The 21,509-nt window shown below is 45.0% G+C and overlaps 1 protein-coding gene across 3 annotated transcripts in view; it reads right to left on the bottom strand.

Moving 5' to 3' along the window:
- The window catches only part of LPP (LIM domain containing preferred translocation partner in lipoma), a 274,991-nt gene that overhangs the window by 180,505 nt on the left and 72,977 nt on the right, over positions 1 to 21,509 (bottom strand). For all 3 annotated transcript variants that reach the window (XM_085513626.1, XM_015871614.3, XM_085513625.1), the window contains one exon: positions 14,590 to 14,791. In XM_085513626.1, the coding sequence (XP_085369752.1) occupies positions 14,590 to 14,782 (193 nt within the window). In that variant the 5' untranslated portion in view covers positions 14,783 to 14,791. The remainder of the gene's footprint in view (positions 1 to 14,589; positions 14,792 to 21,509) is intronic.

A 21,509-nucleotide genomic window follows, 5' to 3' on the forward strand; every position in this document is an offset into this window, starting at 1 on the left:
AATAATAAAAAGAAAGCTCCAAAAGAAAACAAAACCCACCAAACAGTACTAAAGGAAGGTGCCAACTCTCTTTTTTTCTTCTACACAGCAAAAGAATTGTTAAATGTTTAATGAATTATTGTTTAGATGACGAGAAATGCCACAAAGATGATCTGCTGATCCCAGACAGGGTTGTTTACTTAGAACTTCTCAGCTTCATTCGTGTCAGTGAAGCCTGTGAAGATGTGCCTGGTTCATCAGGTCCCAGTGCTGATGAAGAACACGTTGAACTGATGGGATACAGACCAGGTGAAACCTCAGTGCAACAACCTAAACCCCCAGCACCAAGTGTATTCCACCCGGGCAATGTAAACACACTAGCCCATGTATGTCCCAACTACTACTGCTTACAAGGTCTGAGAAGCTCAGTGCAGAGAAGGCTGGATATTTGGAATAAAATATTCTCTGAAGGTGTGGTGAGGCATTGGCACAGGCTGCCCTGGGATGTGTGGGAGTCACCATCCGTGGAAGTGTTCAAGAACCGTGGAGATGTGGTACAAAGGAACATGGGTTAGAGGGCAATGTTGGTGTTAGGTGGACAGTGGGACTCGATGATCTTAGAGGTCTTTTACAAATTTTCCCCCCATTAAAATAAGCCCACAGCTGAAGTACATCTGTGTCCCAATGCAGATTAACCCCGATGAACTGGAACTGGCTAAAGCTGAAAGGGTTTTCTCCTTGCAGGCAGTGCCTTTTCTCAGCTGTACTGGGCCAACCCTGACAAGAAGGATCTGGATACAGTCAGTTTGTCTTTGAGCATAAATAACAACCTTATTCACAAGGTCCAGACAGCTGCATTTATGGAAAACCACTCGGAGGAACCATTGCTGACCAAACTTTGCAGCAACTGGGCTGCTCAAATGCCTGAAGGAAACGTCACCTTGTGGCACTGCTGAGCAAGAGACAATAAAACACAAGACTTTGTTCTTGAATACCATGCTAAAATTCTGGGGCTCACAAAGAAATGCTTTGTGATTTATCAGCAAACAGTAATCATTCCATATAAAATAATTAACACAGGGGAAGCACAGAACGCTCCAAGATTTCTTCAGAAACCTTACTTAAAACGCACCCCCATTTTAATCATTTATGATTTGCATGAGAGAAGAAAACAAAAAGGTTAAGAACTCTGAGGTGATCAAACCTTCCCTCATCCCCACAAATAGACATTCTCTGCCTTCCAACAGACTTGACTAATCATTTTTCTAAGTAGCCAAAAGGTTTTGCAATTAAATGCTTATTTATATGAGAAGCATCTTCCTGCTGTCTCTGATGCCTCATGAGTTTTATGGCTCCTCTCAAAGAGCTTTCATTGCTCTGGGCATGACAAAGCCAAATCTGCTACAGGAGAAAGTTCCATCCCAGTGACAGCCTGAGTTCCCAGAACCTTCATCACTGCTCACAGCAAGAAAGGAGGAGAAAAATAAATGAGAAAGGGAGACTTCGACTGCCAAGATCTGAGCCACTTTGCTGGGCAAATCGGGTAGCAAAACATCTCTGGATGGAGTGTGAACTGAGCTGAGCATATTGGGGCAGGTACATGGGGATTAGATAAATGGAGCCTCACAATTCCTGTCCAGAAGACCCATGTTTGTGGTGACAACTGAGCTTTCGGCCGCCAAAATGTGACCTTTCGGTCCTGACATTTAGGCCCTGATTTTCCAACTTGCGTTCCCTCCGCCTCCAGTTTCACAGGTGGAATTCATAGCATTTTAGTTTCCAAACAGTTGGCAGTGTACACAAAACACAACCCCATGCCTTATCTGACTGGTTCCTAAAATGGAATATTCTTGCTCTGGAGGCCCATCCTATGCCATGAGGGTCGGTCAGCTTACAGGAGGTACTGGACATGCCGTATCTATGGGTAAAACCAATGCGACAGCCGAAAGCTCATCGCTCAAAATAGTCACTGCGATGCTAAATTTTTCTCTTTTATTTATTTCCCCACCACAGTTACACAACACATTCCTGACGGGGCAAAAGGGATAATTAGCAAGAGCACTTTTAGACACATGCAAGCAGGGAGCGCCAAGATTAAGAGTGAGCACTGTCACATGAGAAGAGAGAAGATAATAGTCTTCCCATCTGAGGAATAATCAGGAAAATGGAGCCACCATTAGTTTGTCTCAGGAACGCGTCTGGAAAGCACCAAATACACAGAAGAGGGGTGCAGTGGTTCAGCAGTTATTCAAGAAGACTATCAGTGACTGTAGGGAAGAAGAGCTCAGCTGTAATCATGCATCACAGCTCTCACCTTGGGTCAGCTGCCAAGTTTGAAGCATTTTCTGTCTGGCCAACGAGGGTAGTTTACAGGCATGGAGAAGTATTTTAAATATCGGAGTTTTCAGGCTCAGCCAAACCAATCATTTCCTCTGAAAGACCCTAATGAGGGAAGTGAGCAATCCAACAAAACTTAGAGATGCAATGGCTGGAGACCCACCATTCCAACCTCCTGCTTCTTGGGGGGTCATTTCCCCCTATCAAAGGACACGTCTTGCTCCTACAAACACACACTGAGTGCTGATGTGCTAGGAAAAGTCAGTCAAGCATTCCCACATTATAAATCCAACAGCCTTTTCTGCTGTAGAGGAGGATTACAGGCTTACATTCTGCAGGACCACTGTTGGCAGGGAAAATGGGATCAAATGAATTTAATCCAAACTTAAGGCATAAGAATAAAGAGCCTCATTGAATGGATTAAGCAGGAGACGAACATACTGTAGCACCTCATACATTACCTGTTACGACTGTGTGGTCTCACATCCATGTTGACAGTGGAAGAGATGCAGGCCAGCTGTGATTTTACCTGGGTCATGCTTTTTTCACGTGTTCCCTTGTCTGTATAAATTCATTTTTACGTAAGACAGCTGTGTCAAACCTGAGCTCCCAATGCAATTTTCCTTCTACACTTGCAGAATGAATTTAGGCCCTGTGTTCCCTTGGGCATCACACAAAGAATTACAAAATGGTTTGGTATGTGCCCAAACGGAGCACAAAAAAATTGGTGCAAACAGTGGTGTCAAAAAGCACAAGGACTCAATTACAAAATCAAGATCTATGAGAATCTCAGTCCCAGGACAGTGAAGGGTGGTTATCAGGAACATTTTGTCTGTTTGTCACCTGGGGCCATTTGATGAGCCCATTACTGAGAAGAAACACCATTTACCACAAGTTTTGAGGCCTACGCTTCGCTTCATCCTCCAGCAGATCCCCATCCCTTCAACTCTGACAAGACACAGGGTAAGCCTAAGCAACAGGGAGTCAGTTTTCAAGGAGTTTAATTGCACAGCAGTTCTAAAAGCCAATAGAGAATTAATCATTTTGCAGAAGTTGAGCTCTCTGCCTGCGGGGCTGCTTAACTGTGTTGAGGAAGTGCATGGTGTTGACTTCCCAAACTAGTCACCGTTGCAAGTCCCCGATGGTATTTATAGAGTTGGGGGAAAATTTCCAGGAAACAACGCTTACTGGCACTCCCAAAAATAGCAAAGGAAACTCTTCAATTACTAAACTCTTAAGGAAGAAAGTCTTTCTTCTTCGTGACAAGACACCAAAGCAGCAACCTCTATGATCTGCTTGTGAGCGGTTACAATTAATATTGTTCCTTATCTCACTTTTCCCTGACAGCAGTAGAAGTTACTCCTAAGCTATTAATTCTGTACAGCTGCAAGGTTGCTTTTTTCTCCTTTCTCTCCTACTGATTATTTCCAGGATAAGATGCTGAAGTCAGCCCCATCTCAGAAAACTTCAGCAATTCTCTCCTGCAACATGTCTGCAATACAACCCATAGGCTGAGCCAGAGCTCCCACATGTGTGCTTGAGCAAAGTCATTACCAACAGCAGCACAACCACAGCTGTCCCAAACCATCACCTGACTGCCCAGGACCCTGATCTGGGGGAATGTTTGTAGTGTTCATCAAACTGCACCAATCTGCAGGTTAACCTGCTACTGGAATCCAGTCCCACACAGGGGTGAGCAAATCCCCGTGCACAACCTGGACATGTCTTGGGGTCAAAAAGCAGACAAAAGCATAGGAAAGGCACAGACTGGTGGCTGGATGAGTCACAAAAGGTATCTGCTCTCTTCTACACATGCAACAGCTTCTGCATGCCTCCTCAGAGCCAGGAATTAAGCCATGGTTTCTGAAACATATTCACCCCTCATTAGCTTCAATGATGCAACTGCAAAACTAGAAGAGATTTGACCATCTTAACCTCACCACTAAACACACATGGATTTATGCTGTTGTTTGGCGGGGCCAAGAAGGCCATCCTAGACACAGAGCTCTCTCCCAGTGCAGTGGCACATCCCATACACCCCATAAAAATCTTTTAAAAATACAAGATATGAGTGCATGAGGTTCTCTATCCATCCTGCAAGCACTCCATTTTATTATTACAGCTACGGGACCCCTCCATCACAGTATGGCTGCTGGGAGGGCACACAAGCCACGACACTGACCCCACAAGCCACTGTGGAGCTGGGTGGTAGAGCAGCGTGCCTTGGCCAGCACTGCCTTGGGAAGCACGCAGAGCGCTCCTGCAGATAAGATGCTCCCATCAACTCCTGCCCGAGACGCGTCGACCTCCCTCCGCTGCCTTCTCCCTGCCATTGTTAAACATAATACATAAATCTGCTACTTCTTTTTCCAAATGTCTCTGTTTCGGAGGCTTTTTCCCTTTGTTTTTTTTTTTTTTTTCTAAGGCCAATTAAAAATAAAAGTTTACCAGGAAGATGACAGGAAAAAAAATAAAAAGTGCCTGATATCATTGGATTCAGCATTTAAGGATCTCACACATAAAAGAATTATGTCCCTGAGCACTTTCCAGCAGACTTTCAGAAAATTTCATCTTTCTACTTCCCTGGCTGGATAGTCTGTTTGAGTAATTTTCTCTTTCTCCTGGGGTTGGTTGCTAAGAGACGCGCTATTACTTCTCTCTCTCTTATGACCCGATTACTATGATCAGCAAAGACAGCGTGCAGACAACAGCCTGACACGGCTCATACAAGAACATTGGGCTCGTTACAAAATGATGGACTGTATTAACACTCCGCAGCCCCTCCGCTCGCCGTGGCCTTTGCAGAGTCTCCAGGCACAACTGGGGGCTTTTACTTCCCTGGCTTCTGAAGTGCATGTTCAAACATTTTAAATCATAGGACTGGGAAGGGAGAAGAATGGACTTTTACCTCCTGTGTTTTGCTGCCTGTCAGCCAGAGCAGTGTTAATGGATCTGTATTGAGAAATGCTCCTTTCCTTCTCCTAGCAGAGAAGTGGCTTGGGAACCATTATTATCCCTATTCGCCCTCCTGCACAAACTTTGCAAATACACAACGTGCTTTGGGCTAGAGCATTCCCTTAGACAACTCAACGGCACGTTGTAAAGCCAATGCTGACACTCGTGGAGCTAAGAGGTGACCTGGTCCTGTAAAGAGAGGAGCCGTATTGCTCTGGATGAGGAAAGCAGCAGGAAATGCTTGCACCAAAGGTGCACTGTGGTCTCAAGGAAGGCTCCATGACTCCCAGAGTGTGCCCAGCACGCACTGAGATGGCTATGGCCTGGCACTGTGCCTCTGCAGAGGGTTCCAACTGACGAGTGCGTTTTCCTACTCCTGCCAGACCCCTTCCCTTCCCTCCAGCCTGTCCCTATATCTAGAAAGGCCATGGACAAATCTTTCAGTTTCCTAACAGCAGTGGCCCAGACATCCAGGTCTCTCCTCTTACAATTCCTTACCTCCGTGGCATTTCCCATAAATTCAGTGCTCAACAGAAAAACAAGCTGAGGTCTTACGTCAGCATGATTTCTACCATGCTACGAAGGAAACCCTTTGTGCCAGGCTTCCCTTTATGGTTTGATCATGTCTAGACTAAACCAAAACCTTTCCTGAGTCATCATCATCACACAGACTGGAGTGGGAGAAGGCCTATGAATCTTTTGGTTAGTCCCCACTCCCATTCTCCTCCCTGGAGCTGGTTCTCTGCACCTTCTGCTCAGCACCCAGAGCAGCTGGAGGGAGCTGGGTGCTTCCTGGCACAGAGCTGTGCCAAGGAATTGCTGGATGCATAACTCCAGAGTTGTGCTCCACAGCTCCTGAAACAGTTTGGGTAAATCCCCAGCCCTTGTGCAAGCTTCTAGAGCACAACTGTTCTTCTGTGGCTAGGATCTTCCAATGTGCATGCTAGTAAAACAAGAAGACAGAAGGGGAATTTTTAAGGTAGTGATGTCTGTTTATTGAGAACCAGACTGGATCCGTGCTCATCCCCTTCTGCATCAGCACTCTACAGGGGAGTCACAGCTGCAGGACTCAGGGTCCTGCTCATGGATCCTCGACTATTGCACAAACCCACCTTGGTGTGCTTTGCAGAGGGACGAGCATGTCAGGCCTTGTATATTTAGTTCAAATTGTAATTGTGCAGTGTTTGCTGCCAGAAATGCCTGCTCTTTGGCCACAAGTACAGCTTCTGTGGCTTCAAGAGTTGCTCATTCATTCTTCTAACCCTTTATTAGACCAACCTGTAATATAATCCAATAGACATTTATTGGTTGCTCTGACTTAGCTGTACTCTGTCCGGACGGGTAAAAAAAAGCTTTAGGCAGGAAAAAGGAAAAATATACGTATGATCCTTTATTATCACACATTTCAGGGCATAAAAAGCTGCATCGAGAGAGCAAAAAACATTTTAAAAAGTAACTTTACTGTTAACTATCATGTAACAATTGTTATTATTTAACAGACTGGCATCTGGAGGATGTTAAAATTTTAGATTAAAATAAAATGGACAAGTGCTGCTTGCTCAAATTCGAGCTATTTCAGTATTAACACTGCTCTCTCGCTTTGGGCACCATCGCCCTTTAGAACCATATAGAGAACGAACATTATCTTTTCAAAAGTAGGCTTGATATAGCCAATGACAGATGTTTGCAATCTGAGTTATAAAAAGATGGCTTCTTTCCAATCCAGTGCATGTCAGATCCGTCTCTCTCTCCTTTTTTTTTTTCTCCCTTCCCTTTTTCACCCTTTTGCTTTATTCTGCCCAAACTATTGTGGTTCACAGAACAGGCCGCTGCAAAGATGAATCACTATTCAATGTTTGAAATAATGAAGTGGAAAAAATTAAATATAGTATCTTGAAAGGACAGACAGGAGGAAAAGAAAGAGAGAAAAAAAAATAGGCATGGCAGAACTAAAAAAAAAAGAGAAAAATCTACCTGCTGAGGAGCAGTGTTTGCTTTATGATACCAAATAACAAAGGAAATACAAGCTCACTCACCAGAATGAAAAACGAGGCTGCGTATTACTTCAAGCAGTTCCCAAATAAGTGGCAATATGTTCCAAAGCCTTCTGAAAGTTTAATATTTGTAATTCTAACAAAACACGGTCAGAATTGTTAATAAAACCTGGTGGCTTGATTTGACATTTTGCAAACTACAGATAAGTATACTGGTTCAATAACCGTCTTTATGCATCTCTTTCCTGTTGCATTTCTCCCGGTGCCATTATCAGAGGGGGTATTTCAAAAACAGATAATGTTCATCCTGAGAGCAAAGCCAGGAGCACAGACCTCCCTGTTTGTCTCCAACAAAAAAAAAACAACACAAAAGCAGACTCAGACTCCAGCCCAAGCAGTCACTGCTGGTGAGATGAGCGCAACCACAACAGTATGGCCCATGCAGAGGTGCTTTATTGACACCTGCCATCGTGACAAGCACTGAAATAGGTCACAGTGCTCTGGACACCCATCAAAACACTGCCTGCATTTAACCCTACACATAAGTGGTAAGAGAAGAAACAACGCAAAGAGGTAGAAGGGCACCAGAAAGGGATGCCCACACAAAGGGTTCCATCTAAGCAGCCACTGACATGTCGCAAGCTATGGAGCACAGTTTCAGCACAGCTCGGCCTGTTCAGGGCAATTTAAACAAATGAGAACCACCACTAGTTTCAAATTGGTTTCACTCGGCTCTTAACCACCAGGGAGGAGGATGTTGTTAGAGAGAAATCAATGGAGACTTCCTAAAGGCAGCTCCAAACTGGTTCTCAACAGCCCCCTGGTGAGAAACCTCCCCTTAGTGAGGGAGCCCCCAATTCCCACATGTTCTTCAGGCTTTGGGGCTCAATTTGTCCTTTAAATGCTCTTGTGGAATAGAGAGCAAACCAAGAAGAGGCCTGGAACTTCAAGTTCATTTTCCTTGGCTGTATTCTGTAAGTGCCTGTGGATGATGCAGTTCTGACACTAATGAATAAAGCATTGCTTCATCTGCTTCACTTCATTCAGCACAAGAAACACATAGAAGGAGAGCAAGGATTTAGAAGGGCTTTAAAACTTTATAATGCTCATTTCAAAAAAGCTTTCTTTAAAAAACAAGCACCAACGTGGGGGCTGTGCTGAGGCAGTCAGGATAATTTGCCGCAGCAACAGTATTCCGCTTTATTCCCACAACGTTTTTCAGCTCTGCAAGCTCAGTCCACGATGGGAACAGAAGAGGGTCTGAGCATTTCTCAGCCTATTTTCTTGTCCTATCGCTGAGATGCTGCCTCATCCCCAGAGCATCAATGATTTTATCAGCTGGTGGCAAAGCCAGATGCAGAAACCAGCAGGTCCTGCTGGAAACACTCTGGGATGCGCAGGACCCAGTTCAGCCTCAAAACGACCAAATAACAACATATTCCCATGCTTTATGCAGGATGCAGCAGCGGTCTGCATGCACAGCTCACACCACTTGCAAGACAACCGGCTTTGCTTCCACTGCAGCTAAATCACTTTGGCACTGAGAACACACACAACACACCCCCAGAGCACGGCTGACACTCATCTCACTGCTCATGTGAGCCTCCTTTCAATGATGACCAAAAGGCAACAAAATGCTCCCCAAAGCTCACAGGTGGCTCTAAGGAGAGCAGGTACATCTCTGCCTTCCAGTATCAGGGATTACTCTTGCCATGCCATGCAGCAGGCCCAGCAAAGACAACTAGAAAAAAACAAACACAAAAAAAACAACCTGCAGAATCTCCCAAGTCAGACTGAATTTATCCTTTCAGGGCTCTCGTCCAAGTAATGAATAGACTCTGGAGCTGTTTAGCTTCTATGAACTGTCAAAGATTGCAGAACAGGGAACAGCACAGCTAAAACACTGAGTGTCTATTCCAATAAATCCATACCCAGGCTTCAAAAATTAGACAGAGCTACCGATAGCAGCTGCTGTAAACAAAGCCCACTAGGTATGCCTGCCTACAAGATAAAACAAACAGCACGATAGCTCATGCTCCCAGTCCCTTACAGACACAGCAGAAACAAAATTAGCTACTGCTCAGGAGCCTCCACACAGATGAAGAAGAAAAGGGCAGAGGGGGTCAGGACCTGGGAAACCTGCATCAGCCGGGTTCAAGTGAACACAGCATGGTGTCAACTATGTAATCTTGCCCTGGAGCTTGCACTGATGCTGTGCCTGGCCCCATGAGTCACAGCCCTATCGTCCAACTAATGCAGATGGAAAGAAGAGATGATTTAAAAATAACAATAATAAACACCACCACAAAACAAACAAACAAAAAAAGACCCCACGAAGATCTCAAAGACGTGTGTGTGAGCCTCCTGTCATTCATCATGCCTGAAAGTGCTCCAAGGAAAGAAAGGAGAAGGAACGAGCTTGCTTTAATTCTCAACTCTTCAATTAGTTTCCATTATGGAAACTGGAGGAGGCTCAGGGGAGACCTCATCACTCCCTACAGCACAGGCTGCACAGGGAGGTGGGGGCATCACGAGCCCTGGAGATGTCCAAGAACTGTGGAGGTGTAGCACTAACAAACACAGGTTAGTAGGTAGTACCGGTGGCAGGTGGACAGTGGGACTAGATGATCTTAGAGATCTATTCCAACCTTAACGATTCTATATTAAATCCATTTTAACTGTTTCTGCAGGTATTATGTTCACCACGGTTGACAATCACAAGAAAAAAGCATCATCAGCACTAACTAATATTGAATTTAGAAGGAGTCAATGGCATAAACTCAAATGGCTAATTTTGCAAATCCTGTCCTCAAAGCTTCTGAAGGGCTGACAAAGAAATGCCCAAATGTTGCACAATCCCATAAACTACACAGTTGTCCTAGGAGGGATGTTGTCTGCACATCCTTTTGTGGCCAGAGTTGGGGACTGTGGAATCTGTCTCAGGAATATGCCTCACTGGGTGCCCATGAATGAAATAGAATCATAGAAAATCCTGAGTTAGAAGGGACCCGCGGGCATAGAATCATTATATCATTAGATTGAAAAAAACCTCTAAGATCATCTAATCCAACCAACAGCTCATCCCCACAATGCCCTCTAACCCATGTCCTTCAGTTCCACATCTCCACAGTTCTTGAATGCCTCCAGGGACAATCAAATCCAACTGCTTCCTCCACAACGGATCAGCCTAAATTCAAACCATATATTGTAACAATACAAGGAGCTTCACTTCTTTGACAGCAAAGGGCAACAGATGGAAGCCTTCACCCATGTTTCTCAGCCAGGTGGCATTTTTCCTTCCAAGGTATAGATGCTCTATCAGCTGCTATGGCCTTGGTGATGCTCCTTCTTCAGAGCACTGTTCTCTCCCCAGATCCACAGGCTTTACTGTCACTTACTGCTCCTCCCCATCAATGTGTCTACTGTGTCCCCTTTTTGGATTTTTCTAGGTGCTCCCATCACCCATGGCCCATAAGCTTGCTTTGCATCAGCACTGTGATACTTCTTGCTTGAACTGCTTTGTGTCCACAGGATTCTACTGGGAGAGAAGGGCAAGGGGGAAAGAGCTTTTGAGGTTATGAAAACCAGCTTGAAACCCAAAGGATGCAAACCAAAGGCAAATCACACCACAAAGCCTGACACTCTCACTGAACTCAAGCCATCCCATGACCCGAGGAGCTCCAAGTCAGGATTTTCTGAGCACCCGAGGCTGACAATAGACTTCAGTATGGTTTTGAAACCCCCTAGTTCTGGCCTCAAAAGCCCTGGCAGCACCCCAGCAGCACTCATTTCAGAGCGCCTGCCAGCTCTCCTCCCCGTGCCATGGAGCATGTGAGCTCCCGCCAGCACTAAAATACCAATTTTAGTGCAAAAACTGGAAAGCAGGAGAAAAAATAATTGGGAGGGAAAAGAGGAAGGGCAGTGCTTTTAAAGAAACTGGAAAAGGGCCTTCTGCTCCCCATCTGCACTATTCGCTCAGTGCTCAGTGAAGGAGAACCCACCTGAACTGACAACATAGCTCTGCAGTCACCACCTGCTGTGCATGTTGCTGAATGGGGTCTGCTGAGGAACAGGAGGAGGAAGCATGAAGTACTAAGCACACATGAGCACTGAGAGAGGAGCGAGAGGTGTGGACGCCAGGACCCATAGCAGGATGATGTCTCACTCATCTCAGGACTCACCTTGTCCCAGCACAGACAGATGTTTTACCATCTGCAAACACACCCAAGGATGCTCCATCAAAAAATCATCCTTGACCCCAATGTTCCCATGCAATGGCTTTTTTAAAGCCACTGCTTGAATGTCTGGACCCTGAATTTTCATTTCTAGCCCAGCTCACTTGCTGTTTCCTTCCCACAGACACTTTTTTTTCTTCTACAGAACCACATTCCTCCAGCTCAAACAGCTCTCCTCCATCTGTGGGGGAAATACAGAGCTGTGCAGGACAGCAGGGATCACAGTGCTAAGACTTCCCAGGATTGAGTCCATGCTGAACAGCAGCGTTTGTACCCTTAGGTTGGACTTACTGAAAACAGACACCAGCAGCAATTCTTCTCACGGAAGAAGAGCACAAAGTGATTTGAGCATTGTGCTGTGCCGAGGGCTGAGAGGTGGGGGGGACAAAGCATTTCCCTCCCCAAAGTGTCAGGGAGGAAACATCAGAAGTACAGCACAGCAGCAAGGGGCCATATGGATGGAGCAGGGAGCAGATGAGCCCCAGCACATTGCCGTGCCAGCAGAGCTCCTCCTTGGTTCTGATACTCCGGCACAGAAACTCATCCCCACCTCCAAAGAGAAAAGCTACAACAGGGCAGGAGGTGCAGACCCCAGCACAGCAGTATGCCAAGGAAGGAGTATTTGAGGTGAGCAAGGTTAATCCCCCGTGAGCTGCTGCGACAGGGAAGGCTAACACTAAATCCTCCAGAAAGCAAGACCAGACCACAGCACGTGGAAGTCTGGACAATAAAAACACAGCTGCACCCGCCTCTCCAGTGAGCTGTGCGGCAGAAACCCGTGCAGCACATTAATCAGGGCTGTGTTCTTATTTATTATTGTTATTACTACTGCATTCATACCCCAAGGCCCCCAAACAGATCCCTGCGACAGCAAGACACGGTCTCTGCTCTGATGAGTTGACAAATCCAGCTCAAAACAAGTCTCAGCAAGGCAGCGTAGCAAACAGCAAGGAGGGGGACCAGCACCACCAAGAAAATTGCTCACTTAGCTGGTCTAAACCACGCACTCCTTGACTGCTTCCAGCACATTAAAATGCTCCTGTTTTATAAACTGCTGGCTGACACAGCTTTTGTTTTTAACTCATTTTAACCATTTCTAACTCATTTCTAAGTTCCATTGAGCCAAACAACGGAGGTTACTGAAGAAACAAGCAGGGAGCCTGGAGAACAGAGCCATAAAAAGTGAATGAGGCATGGTGGGCTAGATATGTTCTTGCCGTCTGTCCTCATCTGCCAGATCCCGGAAGCCTCATGCTCTCAGGGTTATATATGGTCGAGCTAACAGCTTTGCACCAGCTGCTGACACTGACCAGCACTGTGTCACCTTCTGAAAGTGGATTAGCCTAAGCTGCCAGTACGCCGTCACATCACTAAGCCAATCCCCGATCAAGTCACCACTATTCCTTCTTTCTTCCAAGCCTGTTGGATGACAGTGGCACCTCTAAAAGGCCAGAATCTGCAGAGGCCTCCCACAAGTCCCCCAGAGCTCCCTGTTTTTATCAGACCAAGCAATGTTCATGTGATGCAGGGCTGTACACTCAGCATTGCACAAGAAATGCTGGTGAGGCTCATCTACCCATCTCAGCCTGCAATACTGGGGTGCTGTTTAGAGAACGTCTCCTTCCCCCAGTGCCAAGAAGCAAAGAATTTTTTAGAAGGTTGTTGGGGTGTTCTCTATAATCACATCTATAATAATTAAAGCATCAACAGTTAAGGCTTAGTGACGTTTCTGGCTGATAGACAACAGTTTTCCTTAGGAACCAAAGTGTCGTTTTTCATTATTACCTTCAATTGCAGAAGAATTTCAAATATAAGAATTTCCACTTTACTTGAAGGTGACATTTTCATCGCAATTCAGAAAAGGATGATTTTTACTTTTTTTTTTCCTAATTCCAAATGTCTTTCTCTCCCTCTTTCTCGCTAATGTTTTGTTACTGAAGGCAACAGAACAGGTGCGTATGACTGAGTTTTCCCCTCCAACACATTTTCTTTTTTCGTTCCGAATTCTCTGAATTTATGAGTGGCAGAGGGGAAAAAAAAGAAGAAACACTAGTCAGACTTTTCCAACTTCCTACTAAATGTCCTTAACTTTAGAAAATTGCTTAAGTGAGAGATTTAATATATTGCTCTGCTTTTCTTTCTCCTCTCCGTTATTATGTGTAGTCTTCTTGCACACACTCTGAAAAGAGTAGAAAAAGAAGGGGAAAAAAATTACAGACAACTTTTGCCTTATTACACTCAATACAAAAGAGGGAAAAGCAAAGATGGCACAGAGAACATCCAAAACTGAAAATCAAAAGCTGATTTGGCAATTTTCTTGAGTACAGCAGAGCCTGTACCCAAGTTCATCCCTTCCTCCATGTGTCCACAGAACAGGAACCCAACTCCTGCACTTGCTGCTCAACTGTGTGAAAAGAGCTGGACTTTTAAAGCAGGAGACAAAGTGAGGCCAACGTACGGTGACTGGAAAGCTTTTGTTTTACTGATGGGACACTTTCAGAGACTACTGCAATGGTCACATAAATATCCACATAGTTATGCCACTAATTCATCTCATATTCAAGAGCCTGTCACAGCAGAAGAGAAACACTAAACCTGAATCAAACCAAAAGGCAGGAAAGGAAACACGTTGAGACCCATTCTGCCAAATTCATGCATCCACAACCAAACTCAATCCCATGTTTGTAGAGAAGTCCCATTGTGCTGATGCAATAGAAAAACAACATCAAAAAGAGTCAAGCTACAGCTTCTGGGATTGACATGAGCCGACAGACGTGAAACAAGCAAAACTCCTGGAAAAGTATCAGTTTTAGGGAAAAGACATTTGCTTCCAATAAAAACACAGGAACTGCTGTCCCCCTTCCTTCCCCTGGCTTTGCACCATGCAGGAGGGTAGTTTGCCAGAGGGTTCAAGGCTTTTTCACACTCTTATTGATTGGAATGGTCTCAAAAATTTGGGGGAGGGGAGGAGGAAGACTCCCACAAACTGATGAACCAAGAGTTTATCAAACACAGTTTGTGTTAGTGGTCAATTTCCCTGAATAAGACTTTTGCAGATCCTCCCTAAACAAACAAACAAACGTACTCACCATCACCTCCTGGTTGCTTGTATGGGTTGTACTTTGGCTTGGGGGCAACAACAGGTGCAAACTTCTTTGGCGTCTGTTGGGTGGACACTGAGATGCTGGGTGTCCCAAAGGCATGCGTGGTCTCCATCCTTGCTGTAACGTGACCAACAGGCTCGTTGGTACTCTTGGGCGGCAGCCAGGACGGGTGGGACATGGTTCAAATCTGATAGAGGAAGACAAGAACCGAACATACATTAGGAGTTCTGGCTGGGGGACTAGCAGTTGTAAACTGCTGATTTATTAAATTAAACCCACAGAACCATTTCAAGAGAATTCAGACACAAACTTGTCTTTCATTGCCTGGCTGGTTGAAATTACTGATCGGATTGGTTTGGTGCCTGCAAAAATGCTGTTATTTTCCTCTTCGAACTGAAGTTGAGGCAGACCAATGCACCAGAGAAGCCCATCACTCCTACTGCCTGCTCAGCAAGACAGTCATACATTTGACTTCCCCCTGCTAGGACTTGGTGAGTACATTTACGTACAGCAGCACGGTTGCTCTGGGAACAAGTGCCATTACAGGTGGGCAGACACACACTTCCAAAATATAACCTTTAGCATTTCTCAACATGACATTTATGGCCCTAAATTCCATCGTCTTTCACTTAAACTTTTAAGAAAAAGGATTTCAAAAGCAGCTAATCCTTCCTGATGCCTCCATTTCTGAATGCCCAGATTAAGGTATTTTAAAAGCACGTCAATTTTGAACAAATGCCAGAGTTCCACAAGCGCTGACAACCAGGCTCCTTTTAGACATCTCCACTTGTGTAACAGAAAACAAAGGCAGCCCAAACCATTACTTATTTATGAAGATCTTGGCTTTGGTCTCTTAACAGCCTACATCACTTTTGAGAACTGGACTCAGATGCTGCTGAAAATGTTTCCCATAAAGAAAACCTGTTCGTAATAGGCTGAACCACAGCAAACAAGTGCTCTCCACCACACATAAGCCATAGCTGCTGGGTAGCAGTGATGGTCTTACAGCAGCATCACATTATCTCCCTAAGCTGGTTTTGAGCTGCAGTAAGGAAGTGGAGACCCTGCATGGATGAAAGCTACTGCTCATTTTGGAGCCATCGAGTGCCTGCCCATGCTCTGCTTTGGTGTTAGCACACCTCAGGGCTCTCGAAACCAGAGGCAGATGGGAATCTATCTGGAAAGATTTCTTTACATCAGAAAGCTTGGAAAAAGATTGGTGCAGGAGATAGCACTGAGCCAGGGCAGACATTAGCTGGCTGCTGTTGCTTCAAGGCAGCTCCAGCTGGGCACAGAGGAGCAAAGCAAAGACATCGCTGGACTTGCAAAGAGAATCTCTAGCTGCTGCCTGAGCAAAGGTGCTGGGAGCCTCTGCTGAGGGGCAGCACTGGGCTTTACCAATGGGTTCAAACTGTTCTCTGAGGTTAGGCTGGGAAAACAAACCAGGACAGATGAAGGGCGACCTCTGGCTGGTGGACACCCCCTGAGAGTGAAATCATTACCAAGCCTCACAGCTCTACAGCTCCCAACCTATTCTGACACAGCTCTGTGGTCACGCACACAGCCATCTATTTGAATGTCTCAAGAGAAGGCATTTCCAAAGCTGAGAAGTGCAGCCACATGTAGCCAGCTAGAAAGATCACTGCTCAAGATCTGCAAGCAAGTGCATGACTGATATTGTTGCCTTTACCACCTACCATCAAACATAGAGACCAAATATCTTCATGCTGATACCAAGCAGGAAAGCATCTACAGAAGCACATCCTGATAACCTGGGCGTATTGTTGGTACCACAAAGCTAACAATTCCATGCACACAAGCCCTCTGACAAAAAGCAGCCACCCCCTACATTACACAGAATATTTAGGCACATTTGACAACATAGTTAAGTCTACCTAGAGGGAAGAAAAAAAAGTAGAGACCACTCCTCCTTTCCCCTTTCTCCTAATCTAAGACCAGATGTTACTGCAAATGCCAGGACCAAACCACTGGGACTTGGGTGAAGAGCTGGTTTGCCAGCTCATCCTGCCCGGCAAAGCATCTCAGTCCTAGAAGCTTTATGGCAGAGCAAAATCAGATGAGTCTTCTCATCTGATGATCAAAGGAGCAGATAAGGCTTTTGGATATAAACCAGCGAAAGCAGTCTGATGGACTCTGATATGGACAGTCTTGTCCTAGCAATCTGCTATTAGACAGTAGTGCTGAGTCAGTGGGGGCAGAGGTGGGGAAGGAGTAAGGTCTCCACGTGACAGTGTGGTACCTCCAGCTATCAGCAATGCTTGTTAAAACTGATGTTTATGGATGTGTGCCTCTTCTATCCCAGTAAGTTTCCTCCAGGTAACAACCTTCTTAATGGGGGATTCAACTGTACTTAAAGACTGCAAGAAAAGCCAGTCCTCATGTCTGTCCCAGCACTAGGAGACGGGCAGTTTGTGGTCCTCTACCTCCACACTAACAGAGCAGAGCATCATTCTGAAAGCAAGAAGTGAAAGGTAGGTCTGCCCTGTAGGGCTGTAGAGAAAAGCAGCCATGACAGGCAGGACGGACCACACTCCCACTGCCTGGTACTTCCTGTTACCAACACCAACCCCACTGGACAAAGAAAATACCACCAAAACTAAAATTCACCTACCTGGGCATTTCTTCCTCCCCCATCATTCAAAATGTAATGTATGACAATAAATCTCAGGCAACTATCTGAGCTTAAGAGCAGAGGTCAGTGTGGGCGCTCAGCCTTTAAGCATTAAACAGGACACAAGCATCGTGGAGTTTTATTCTGACAAGTTTTCAGCCCCAGGTTTGCTATTTCACGTGAAAGATCATCCCACTATACAAAGCTCCTTCCAAGCACAGGCGTTATCCCCATACTGATTCAAAGCAAAAAGAAACAGCACTAACAAGATTATCATTGCCCGTTCTGGCAGCTCCCTAGTCTGTCCTTAGCCACCTCCCAGGCAACACGCCTTAGTCCCCTTATGCTCTGCCACAAGGCAAGGATGGGCTGAGCAATGTGTAAACCAGGGCTAACTGCTCCAGCAGCCAGGCCACGCAGTGCTGGGACAGTTGATGACACTGTGGCATCCCATGAACGAGCTTAAAGAGCAGTTCTCTTACGGGCAGTTTGGGAATATAAGACCACACTGCTGTAACTCAGTTGCTAACTGTAGGCTGGCACGCAGTTTCATCTTGGCTGCCCTCTAACACATTTGTTTCAGTGGCGGTGGTGTTTCTAATTGTTTCCCGTTAGTCTTTTCTCTTCCTCTTTCTCCTCCTCTCATTTTCTGTCATGCATTTGCTGTCACTCGTTTTTGCTATATGTGCCTTGACAATGTTTTCAACAAGTTCCCTTTTCCTCGTCTGTTCCAGCCCCAGCTCCCCAGCCTCAATTAAATTTAGCCTAACTATGCAAGATCATAAAAAACGAAAATGAATAGATCTCCTTTTAACAGCTGAAGCTGAACTTCTGGGTTTGTTCTGATCTCTCCCCAACAGTTTTCTTCTTTTAAGGGCATGTGACTTTGTGCCTCGGGTAAAAGGCCCCAAGCAATGCAATGCAATGCAGGGGACTGAATCCTTCTGAAAGAAAGCGTGTAATGGAGAATCTACCGCTGCACTCAATAAACTATATGGGCAAGCAATCAAGCACCAACATTATGGATTCTCCTTTCTGTCTGGCTTAAATTTATCCAGCTCCACCTCCAAGAATTGAATTTTGCTACACTCCTACCTCCCTTCTGCATGCAGATCCTCACAGAACACATCCAGGTCTTTGGCGAAATCAAATCATAACATTTAAATTAAGTAACAGTTAGTTAAAGTCACTGGTTAGAACAGACTTCTCTTAATTCACTCATATGTATTTACTCTGAACTCTCTTCAATCTTTCAGCAACCTTTAGTGAGGTGATGGATGCTACCATTCGACCATTTTCTCAAGAATGGAAACTTAGCATGGAAAGAGTAATAGGACGAATAACATCAAAGGCAAAAACCACACCAACTTCAGCTGTGGCTTCCTGAGGTTCTGTTACCCTTCCTTCCTTGGAAGCATTAGTCACTGCCTACTTTTGGAGGTAGAGTATAAGACCAAACTAACCATGATAAATAACATTAAGATCAAAGACTGGAATCGCAGTGCATAAATAAGGGAAACCCATGTGCTCTGATTATACCATAAGAACAACCTTAATGCCATAAGTCCAGAAAAATTCCAACCATAAAGGAACACACGGCAGCAGAGGAACTGGAGTCCCATGATGAGACTGCACCATCTACAATCATCAGACTTGGAATCCCAATAGAGGATAACACCAGAAAGTAATAAAAGCCTGACAAGGTTTACTGTCTGTTTTTTGTTTGTTTGTTTTAAAGGTGTGCATAAGTGCTTGGATTAATTTGCTTTTAATTACAGGATGTCACTCACCTTTGAGAAGCAAAGGTAATACGAGGAGGCTACCAAGTCAATTTAGCCTCAGATCAGAAACAATGAAAGAGTAGAGTACCCATTTGTCTATCGGGAAGTTGTTAGTTCATTCGTCTGTGAGACAGGCTTTTCCATGATTAGATTGTACCCAAATAAATCTTCATTTCATTTTCATATTTATAACACGGACAAAATACTCCTTGGATGTTGATGGACTTTGCCAAGACAGAAGAATTTGTCCCCGAGTTAATTAAGCTAATGCTTCATAGTGGGTAGCAACAGTGCTTAACATAAAATGAGCAACAACAGTCTGTTCTTCCAGACAGTCTGCTCTGTCTACTTTTTCCTAATCCACCAGCTTGGTTCAGATTCCTTGTACCACTCATGCATCAGCCTGAAGGCCACAGGGCTGAGAAGCCATGGGGAGGTCAGTTCTCTGCAGCTCTTCAGCAGCTTCTCTCTGATACTATTCAGGGACAGAACCAAGACATCTTCCCTGGACAGGTAGACCTCATCTCAACAGGAGCCATGTGTAGAAAGGCAGATTGTAATCTCCACGCCCTCCTTTCTCTTCCATCAACACAACAGGACTTGAAGAGTCTTCATCTTCCAGCTGAGTTCTCGTACTGAACCAAGGGGACGCCCTTCCTGAGGCAAAACGGTGCCAAATTTTGCCCCTTTTGATGAGAGATGCAATCAAAAAAAGTGGGCATTTCTGACCTACGCATGTCTTTTTTCCTTCTTTTTCCTGAAATTCCCAAAAGCAGGGCCCAAATGCTGTGCTAAATTACAGTTCTTTGCTTCGTCCTTATCACCTCCACTTCACTAATTAGCCTAAAGCAGTAATTGAGGCTGACCAAAGAGATTTGCTCTTTATAAATTCCCAAAGCTGCTTGTTTCCCTTGGCCTCGTTCCACTTTGAATGTTAAGCGAATTTATTTCTCCACTCAGAGCCAGTGATCTCTAGCCATGAAGCTTTCCGGCTTCTTGTGGCCTCCAAAAGGGGATATAATGTCAAAATTCTGGTCTCATTAGAGGTCTTTAACCAAACAAAGGAAGCTCCGTAGCTACTTACAAACTCAGCCTAAGGCCTCTTGGGACGTCTTTCCCATATGGAACTATTTATCTTCATCAATTTTACATCACAGGCAAAATTATGTGATTTGGGGAAACCATGATCCCTTTTAAACTCCCCTAATTCTTGCTGATCTACACAACATCTCGCAAAATTTAAGACCTGCCCCAAGCAGCTCCACTCCTCCCTCAGAACCTCCCAGCAGCAAACTGACTCGAGTCCTCAAACATCACATCAGCAACCAGGAGAATGGCAAAACCACAAGAAAACTTCCAGCACTGGGATTGTTGTATGGGGTTGAACTGACCCGGAGCAATTAGCAGAAGTTGGCTGAGCCCAGTGATTGCCTTCTTGACCATATGGAAAGACTTAATGCACACAGACTCCAACCCCACATGGCAGATACTCTCCCTGAGATTAAACGTCTTTCCTTGCATACATTTTGCACCACTTCTGGATGTCTGTTGATGTTTTGCGCTGCCATTTACAGCAGGTGTCAGCTGAAGTAAATTTAAACCTTTCTCTCCCCCCAGCACTGGAGTTTCTTCCAATTGCTTGGATCAGGCTGTGTTTCGTATCTTCAGCTCAAAATAAAGTGAAATCAAAATAAATTGAAGTCTCTTCTTCAGTTAAATAGGGCTGAAAGCATTCACCAGCTTCCTGCTGTGGGACATCACTAATGTAATCAGAGGAATTAAAGGTGAAAGAAACCCAGTTACAGCACTGTCTGTACTGAATTATTCCTCGAATCATATAATCTAGTATCATCTCACTCCGGCTTTAACAGCTTCAATCAATTTTCATGGGATCTTTCAGAATACCAGATTGAAATTCAAAGTCCTCCCTGCTTTGAGCAAAGGCTTGGTCCAGATGACCTCCAGAGATCCCTTCCAAAGTCAATTACCAACACTCTTAAGACCCAAGACATGCAGCACCGGCTTTATCTGAACTCAAAAGGGTTTGCAGCAGTACAGTTCTTGAATACGGTGTGAGCCCTTTCTTCTAAGTAACAAATACTTGGAAAACAATTTTTTCTAGCACAGCCGCACCCACGCTTCATTTTCTGCCAGCAGATCCACAGTAGTTGGGGATTCGATTTTTGCTTTGCATACTAAGCCACTACAACTTTTACAGTATTAAGCAGACATAACAGGAAGACATTAAGTCCACGGTGGGGATAGCAAGAGACCTGCTGGAAGGATCATTCCTACTGTGCTGCCTGCTGCAGGTTGAAGTCAGCAGATACCAACCCACACTGATTTCCATCTTACCCCAAAATCCTGCTGCTGGGGCAAGGTTGGCATCAACTGAAAACTTCCCCTTTCTTTAAGTTTCTTATGGTTTGTTTCTCTTGCATCAGCTGCAACTGTGGGAAAGGTAGAAGGGCAAACTAAACATAAAATGTCTT

The sequence above is a fragment of the Coturnix japonica genome, chromosome 12 (genome assembly GCF_054131305.1).
Source record: "Coturnix japonica strain WE chromosome 12, WE-NBRP24, whole genome shotgun sequence".
In the NCBI taxonomy this organism is placed as follows: Eukaryota; Metazoa; Chordata; class Aves; order Galliformes; family Phasianidae; genus Coturnix; species Coturnix japonica.